Genomic DNA, 9,168 nt, shown 5'->3' with positions numbered 1-9,168 from the left:
CATCATTAGAAAGTACAAACTCAAAAAAATTTGGAGAAAAACGATTAGAGAACTACAAAATCAAAAAATTGAAGAAATGTGAGATCAAAACCGCTCATTTTTCTAGAGGACCAAAATCATTCAATTGACAAATTTAAGGGGCAAAAGTACATTTAAACCTACAAAACAATAAATGTTGCTATATATTTGAAACTAATATCAATGACAATCTAAATTTATTGTTTTTTTTTATCAATATTTTATATTACAACAATCAGATTAATTTTTCTTGAATAGGACACATCAATAAGATTATAATGAAAATTAGATAAACTTTCAATATGTTAAGGCTGGTTTTTCATCATAAGTTTCATATTGGAGATTGGATAAAAGACAACAACATTGACTCTGAAGAACCAAACCTTGGTTGTCTATCATTCCCAACATAAAATTAAACTACAATGTCATTCGTACGTGCATGAAATTAGACTGCAACGTCTCTTCTTAATAACTTAACAATCAACACACATCTCATCTTACGCAACCAACAACAATACAATATAAGCTAGTTCCTACTTTATACACATCTGTAGTTTACTTGTAATTTATTGACGATGTCCTTCTGGCAAAGGAACCACTTTATGGAATGGCACTGTCCTTTGAGGAAGAGACCCATCTTCTTCGTCATCATCAAACTCCAACACATAACTGTACCAATCACCACAGAATAAACAATCATAAGATAGTGACAAACAACAGCTGTAACGAAAAATACAAAGGGCGTAGACTCCTCCTAATTTCATTCTTCAAAAATTAGGTAAGGGATACACTAGTTTCTGAAAATGTAAAATTCTATCCTAATATGTAAAATCCTTAAATGTCATTCATATTAATTCGTTGACTTTGGGCACCAAGTCTCTGAGAAGGACTAATATGGCCAATGTTGGTTGTTCATAGGAACTAAATATAAATTTTTTAACTGTTGCGGACTATTGTGTTTACTCCACTATAAATTAGTTGTGATACTTGCTATTAGCTCCTATATTATCAAAGCCAATTTGAAATATTGCAGATTAACACATTAATCAGTAAACAGTCTAACTTAGAGACATATACAAACCTTATGACATCCTACTTCAATTGTCTTTACGTTACTATCGACAACATAACTGAAGTGAAGAGCTACCTCGTTTTTCGTTAAATAAATTTATAGATATCTAATATATTCTCTTAAATCATCAACCATTTAATTCTTACTCACTAGCGAAAAAAAGAAAACATGTGTGCATTCAACACTTTTTAAAATTTGAAAACTTTCTTTTTTATTCGTTTTTTCTCACTCTTAGAGAGGTGATAAGGAAGGTTAAAGCTGGTCATTTTGAACGAATTAGTATTTCTATTGTCTCACATGTGTGAACCACCACAGCTTGATAAATGAATGTATACCAGTTGACATGTCAGTGAAGCTAAATGTAAAAAACAATCATTTTGCCATTTAATGTCCCATGATACAAATCGGTTTCATGAAAGAAATTATACTCACTCATCCGTCTTCCTCTGCACAATAGTGATATGATGGACATTAGGCCAGAACATGCACGATACAGAAAATTTTGTTAGTATCCGGTTGGAAAACTCAATGTAAGGAAAACTCAACAAGTAGCGTTGATCAAGAGACTACAAATTCATCAATGTAAGGAAAACTCAACAAGTGGTCCTATTCTATGAAGGAAAAGAGAGAATTATTACCCTGCGATGGCCATGAACAACCGTTGCTTTATAAAGTGCAGTAGTTCCTGGATAGACTGCCAAAACATGTTTTCCAGGAGGAAAATCTTGGGCACTTGAAGGATCGTTACTCTTGGGGAAGGGAATGATATTTCCCATGGGAAGCTTGTATTGTCTGAATGCAGCAGAAAGAACCAATAAAATAAGCACAAGCCATTTGAATGCAGTAACAATAAGTCACAAACTTCCCAACAAATGAATTGAAGGCGTTATCCACCATAAAATCCATGTAGGAAGGATTAAATAAAAGAATGTTCCAGGTGCAATTTGTGATTGAAAAGTACAACTCAAGTTTAAGGAAGGGAAAATTGCGCTGCACAACTATAAGATCCGCAATGTTGTATGAAACTGGATGCTAGCTAGTATAGTGGCAATAAGAAAGTAATCTCTATATTATGCAAATGAAAATACCTAAGCAAGACATGATAGCATTCAGAATGAAAGTATTAGAGAGACTTAGGGCAACATCTACCATTGAAAAGATGGTAGTGTTATGCCATTGGTGGTTTTGGCATGCAAGTAGAAGTCTTGTAGATGCACCAATAAGTAAGGTAAATCAAATGGAGGATCGTGCAATAAGGGAGAGGGAAACCAAACAAACTATAGGCCAAAACATTAAAAAAATTGAATTTAAATGGTCTGTCTTTAAATGTTTTATAGTAGGACGTTAAGTGTTGTTTGGTTTATGTTACTGATTCCACCTACTGAGAAAAGTCTTTAATTGTTGTTGCAGAAAAAAAATGTACATGCAAAATTTAAACTTAAGCAAGAATAAGCAATTAACAATATAAATTTCCAAATAGGTTTACCTTTGGCCACTGCTATCTTCATCATCACCAGGTTCCTCATCAAGTACTTCAAATCTGTAAAATCAATTCACAAATAAATTAATAGAATAACGAAAAGGACAATCACAGTAAGATTCATGTCCAAACAGGTTCTATTATTTCCATCAATAATTACAAATCATACACGGCCAAACTCAACATATACAACCAACAAATCTGAGAAACTCAAACAGCTTAAAGTTGGTCAAATAACAAACTCATTTAGTTAGTACACCTATGCATAGTGAATCCTGAGGAGGTTTATGATTATCCTTGTTAGAATTGAGAATAGACGAGGCCTAATTTAATCCCAAAAGCCAGCTAGAGGGGTGAGGATTGACAGAGTATTTAGAAATAGAACTTTCACTGTGTATATGGATATGGATCAGAGCCGTTATCATGTGTCTTTATAAAGAGTACTTTTGCTCTATGTATGGTATGAGAGATTGCCCTAGTATTTATCATGTGTCTTCACTTAATAGCTTAAGCTTTTGAGATAGTTGGTTCATGATATAGTATGGACTATGGAGCCTCTACAACCAAGTTATCCATATTTCAATTCTTCACACCCTTAATTTATAATAAAAATTTGAATTTTGTCAAAATGGACCTATGTATTGATCACCTTTCAAGCCTAAAGGGTTCGCACATCGGAAGTATGTTAGAGATGTAAAATAAAATCATCCATGTGTCCTCACCTAATAGGTTTGAAGATGTTCATGATAGTTTAGGATAACCCGTTTTACGGCAATTGCAAACAAACAAATAAGTAGGTTGAAACGATGTTATTTTCATCAGTCTATATAATAGCATCTGTGCTTTGTAATTTCAAATCATCAAAAAGTATTTTGTCCTTCAGAATTTATTGGTAACAGAACCTATCCTAGATATGTTATTGGACAGAGTTAGGCAAAGCCCAAATTTTAAGATGACATCAAAGCTCCCAAACATTGGAGACTGTACTTCCATGTTAAAAGTTAAGAGCCTAGCCGCCTTCACTGCACCTACCTGGGACTAAAGAAGGCAACGCTAGAGCAAGTTATTAGGGTTGAATTAGGCCCAGCCAAATTCTAAAACCGGCATGCCATCCACACCATATATAGACTTGTTAGAACATTATTTGCAATATGATACTTTGCATTATACCTAATCACTTTAAGACATCAATTGATATGAGTTGCACTGACCTTTCCCATTGTTACCACTAGTTACACCCGAACATACACTCCCACCCTTATTTTTTCTGTTGTTCTTACACACTCCCACCCCTTACTTTTTAGTTGTTCTTACACCACTACACCTTTCATTGTATAAGAACATTACTCTATTACATTATGTACAATCCTAACCGAAAGTCCCCTTATAGATAAATAGAGCAAGGAAGGTAGGTGTCATTTCCCAAACAACAATAGTGTTTGTAAAATAAGCACTAACCTCAAATTACACCAAATTAATTTTCCGAAAATGAATGTAGACAGATTTTTTTGATAACTTGAACTAAATGTTTGACCATTTATTTATAGAATGTATACTTACTCCTTTAATTCCTTATCAAAATGAATCACTTTTACAACAAACCACTCGTCCTTATCAGCATTACGTGGCGTGACCCTTGCTGCTACCTGAAAAGTAAGAAGACAAAACATATTAAGCTAATGAATAGAACTCCAGATGCTTCATGTAAGAATATTAGAAATGAGTTTCGGAGAAAGTGAAAGTTAATAACAGAGAAAAAGTAGTGAGACATGAGGCATCTTTGTTTTTCTTTTGTTTTTACGGATGAGGCATCTTTGTTGATTTTATGATTTATACAGAACACTTTAGATCTAACTTCTGTTAACAAACAAATCTATAACAGAATTGCATCGACCGCCCAACAGCTTAGTTAACAAACTATAACATAATATCTAATAGCCGTAAGCTTAAACTAACGTAACAGACACAGTTAAAACACACAGGCTTAATATAAGCAATGTACTGTGAACATGTACAACATACTCTAACAGAAAAAAAAAATGAACTTTATCCATAAAAAAACATTGCGATGAATATTTACTGATTTACATTGATAAAACTCAAGGGAAATACATACCTGTTCACCCTTAAGACTGGCACAAGCCTCAAGTTGATTTCTCACACTTGGAGTTAACCTTGAAATATCTGACTCAGTCTTCACTCGTTTCCTCTTCTGCTCATTGCCTTCTGTGACAGAAGAACTGTCAGCTAGACACACTGTATATAAACTTCAACAAAAACATGATAGCATATAGCTCAATAAATTTTTTTGCCTCAACAAAAGTATTTCATAAACCATTTCCACAAGTATTTTGAGCTTTATATTATATGACTGAATGCTGCAAAAGGTCAGTTCTACATTGATGGGGAAGCACTGTATCACCGTAAATCAGATGGCTTAACAACACAATGCACAACGCTCCTGATAAGAAGTTACATATTTGACTATCAGCACTTCCAAAACATGAGTTTTGTAGATATTCTCCAATAATTGGTTTCGAATGTCTTCCCACAATATAGGAAGAGATGGTAAAATAGTAAATATAAATGAAGTGTTAGAATTGCATGATTTGCAATTCTAATTGCACAATTTGATAAAATTTAGTTTCACTAATTTTCATCAAAATAATTGAAAACTCAATTAAGTTTAAATTGTTAATTGAAAAGGAACTTAAGGAATGTTATTGAATGCATCATATTAGATTATTCTATTGCTAAGTTTTCATTCTTCTGAAATAAGGAGCCTCACATAGATACTCGCTCTATGCACCCTATTTAATTTTTTCATTGCTATGTTTTATTTAAATTTTTTAATAAAGGTTTAAGATTGCCCCTCGCTCACTCTATAATTTACAAGCACCATATTTGGCAATCATTGTTTTGTTTTCATTCTTCTAAAAATCGGCTTCCAGCAGTCACTTTATGATGTTCCAAAGGCCAAAGGAGGGGAATAAGGATGCTGTTTAAGAAAATTGCACTATTCGTACAATGGATTATATGTCAAATGCTATTTTTGAGAGTACCACATCAACTAGAGAAATGGCCTAGGCAAAGCTTATATGGCTAGGGAGTCATCACCTTATGATGGTATCAAAATCTAACCTAGATCTGCTATTAGGAAAAGATCTTGATTATTCCACCTGTATTAGTATATGGTTCAAATGTTCAGGCATGAGTGTGAAAGGGTGTGCTGAGAGTCATACGTTGACTAACATTATGGGTCAATTTTATGGGGTTGAGTTAGACCTTAAATCCAAATTCTAAGCAATTATCATTTAATGTTTGCAAACAATATGGGGTGCACTTAGGAATATCCACATTTAGTAGGAAAACACATTACCACAACATATTAGGACTTACAATTTCATTTACTTGCTTATTTGCTATGAGTTCTTTATTTATTAGAATCTATAAACGTTGTAGATAGACACAATTACAACTTTGCACTTCTGGATTTTTCTTTTTGAGATTTATGGTTATGTTGTTTTGTAATTCCTAAATCTAGCTTATATTGACCACTTATACAATATATTTCTAAATTATTTTTCATTTTTCTCTTAATCTTACAATCCAATGCAGTTTACAATTAAAAATTCAGAAATTAGCTTGGTGATTCAACATTTGAAACCCAATTTAATAAGGTTTCAATTAATATACAATTTTGAGTTTAATTCAAAACTACACATTAACATGTATATTGATTAGTATTCACTCGAAAATTGCAACAACTTCAAGAAATCAATGAAAATTTAGTATATATTTTTCACAAAGATGGTCAGACAACAATATTCATTTTCTTCTTCATTTTATTTGTTTCCTACTTTCCTTCCCAGGAAATGAAAAACACTAATGCTTCGGCTACTTGTTTTGGCTCTATGATCATGTTCATTTATGCCAATCCTAGTCTCTCAGGGTAATATAATGCCATAGAAATAAGAAGGAAATATTAAAAGAATGACATGCTTATCGACAAATTCTATTTGTATAAGCTTAAGTACATAAGCAATAAGTGAAAGACAAATTTATTAGTCACAAATTTGAGGTATACCACCTATTCTTCTTCGCGGTTGTCCTTGCGGTCCCGGAGGCAGCAAGGCATCAAGTTGGCTTATCAACGTAGTGGAAATACTGGAAACCAAAAACAGAACGAAGAATTCTATAAGCTGTTAAATGCCTAGCCTAGACAGAGTATATATGAGTTACTCTAATGTTAATGTTGAGATTCCACATTGATGGAGATACGGTCTAAAGTCTAAACAATGCTAATAAGACTTGGACAGTTCTTATCTTACAAACCCATTGGTGGATCTAAGTTAGACCCACCCAAAATTCGAAGAGTTTATAAGTGTATCTTGGTAATTTTTAAAAAGTGTAAAAGGAAATTAAATGCTTCAGACCAGAGCTACATAATAGACATACTTGACTTCATTGTCAGAAAGATCTTTTGCTTGAGTATACAACAATTTTAGCTTTGCTAACGAGTTATCACCAGGCTTCTCAACCATTTCGGGAGCTACATTGAAATTAGAAGAAATTAACAACAATTACAAAGAAATAAATACATAATATAAGTATAACTAAATATATATCTTGTTTCCAGAATATCGAAACAAATAGAGCGACTAATAACATTCAGTTTCAACTTGAAAGCTATAATAAGTGATATTTAAATTTCAGTTTCAAATAATAACATTCAGTGCAGGATTTTCTTAAATTCAGTTAAATAACAAAAAGCAGTGTCAGTTTCATGATTTCAATAAGTTTTCTAAAAATCCTTTATCAAACTGGATGAAATAAACATTTGCTTTCCATAACAAGTTGGGTATTACTTGCTGAATAACCCTTTGAGGAAGCCTGCAAACACTATAAATGCAAGAGAAAAGTGCATATCAAAGAAATATAGATTACTGAAGACCCAAAAGTAGCAGTTTATGATTTTATTCATCAACCAGATAAAAGGCAAAAACATTGCCTTTCAAAAACAATATGCTTTCCTTTTCTATATATATCTCTTCATTATTTCAACAGATTGCATAATCCTGTTATATTTGAGTTATGTTTCTGTTAACTAACCTTCCTCAACTGTAAATAAAAATAAAATGATAAGCAGGTTTTCTTCATGTTACTAGTATACACGAATAATAAACTTCCACAAATAACTACAAAAACAAGGAAATTTCGTAATTTTTTAACTCTAAATTGGACTAAAGCTGTCCACTTTTCACAAGCAGCATTCAGAAAACAATCTGATACCACGATTGTGGCTGCGACGTCAAGATTTTTTATCCTTCTACAACCAAAGTACAATCATGATTAATCATATTTGACTAGGATTCTCCACAGTTCCAATAATGGTGAAGCAACCGCTATTGGAAACCTTGTTCAGAAACTAATGACTCATGAGCATAACACATTGACATTAAATTTGAAGTCTAAATGAATTTGGTTACACCAAATCTTTTAACTTTAACAACTGAATGTGAGCTCAGTGAAAAATCAACCAAGCATCATTTAAAAATCAGCCAACCTAAGAGGTTGATAAAAATTATATCGAAAGATAAAAAAAAAATCATCAAACATACTCAAAATAAAAAATTTAAAACAACAAAAAGTTCAGCTAATCAATTAAAAATAAGAAATACTATTAACTAATTATGCATGTTCATTACAATGATGATCCTTATAGAAGGGGGGGAAAACGATGAATATGCAGCATTATTTTCATAAGAAACAAAAAATTCAGAAAATTAAGGAATAATAAGAGATAGAGAAAGTAACAAACTGGTTTGAAGCTTCTTGTGAAGCTTGTTGATCTCCGAAAGAACATCCTCCAGATCTTTCCTAAACCGATCGAGTTCCTTCGAGTTCTCCAAAATTGACACAATGTCCGGCGACGACATCGTTTTGAATTAATCGAAAATCAGCGTTTACTTTCAATTTTCGATTCTAAACTCTTACTTCCTCCGTCAAACGTTGTTGTCTCAATCGGGTATCGGAAACCAAAATGGGAACTGGAATTTCCAAATTTAATTTTTTCCACAAAAGAAACGTGGGATTTTTTTATTTTCTTTTTTCCTTTTGTTTAGGCGCACTTCACCATTTGTTATTAAATTAGAACTCTCAAATGCATTAAATAGTTGAGATTAAATATAAATAATTAATTGTAACAAATGAAAAAATGAAGGGCGAAGCGACGTCGTTTTCGTCACGAAGTAGAAATGGATAATTAATTTTTTTTTATTTTTTTATTTTGTTTTTCTCATGGGCGGAACTACCTTACGTTTAACTCTAGATGGATCAGAGCTCCTCCTAATACTTTTTGAATTAATATATATATATATATATATAGTTAGTTTGTTAGGGTTGGAGTCTTTATATTTAAAGTAAATTAAATACTAATTATAGTCGTTTCACTTAACTTCAGTTAACGTTTTAGTCATTTTTTTTTCTGATTTAAACTTTTGTTTTAATTTTAATTGACAAGTTTTAAAATGTCAACAATGTTATTTTTTTTTTTTGCAAAAATCCAAAAAAATTCATCAATCAAACAAACCCCATA

General features: G+C 32.2%; 1 protein-coding gene across 5 annotated transcripts; it reads right to left on the bottom strand.

Moving 5' to 3' along the window:
* Positions 1–297: 297 nt before the first annotated feature.
* Positions 298–8,725, bottom strand: LOC101500633 (SAGA-associated factor 29 homolog B-like). 5 transcript variants are annotated; one of them, XM_073366620.1, is made up of 9 exons: positions 8,392–8,725; positions 7,029–7,122; positions 6,658–6,737; positions 4,687–4,796; positions 4,131–4,216; positions 2,577–2,630; positions 1,729–1,882; positions 1,519–1,536; positions 298–687 (listed from the first exon to the last, which is right to left on the bottom strand). In XM_073366620.1, the coding sequence occupies exons 1-8, from the start codon at positions 8,507–8,509 to the stop codon at positions 1,519–1,521; spliced, it is 714 nt and encodes a 237-aa protein (XP_073222721.1). In that variant the 5' UTR covers positions 8,510–8,725; the 3' UTR covers positions 298–687. The 5 variants fall into 5 exon arrangements, with proteins under 5 accessions (XP_073222721.1, XP_004514564.1, XP_004514566.1 ...); XM_004514507.4 differs by having other exon boundaries at positions 1,523–1,536; positions 8,392–8,724; XM_004514509.4 differs by having other exon boundaries at positions 1,523–1,536; positions 4,687–4,793; positions 8,392–8,724.
* Positions 8,726–9,168: the final 443 nt, after the last annotated feature.

The sequence above is a fragment of the Cicer arietinum genome, chromosome 3 (assembly GCF_000331145.2).
Source record: "Cicer arietinum cultivar CDC Frontier isolate Library 1 chromosome 3, Cicar.CDCFrontier_v2.0, whole genome shotgun sequence".
Classification (NCBI taxonomy): domain Eukaryota; kingdom Viridiplantae; phylum Streptophyta; class Magnoliopsida; order Fabales; family Fabaceae; genus Cicer; species Cicer arietinum.
Note: the sequence above shows the minus strand (reverse complement) of the source record. Positions and strands in the feature narration are given on the sequence as shown.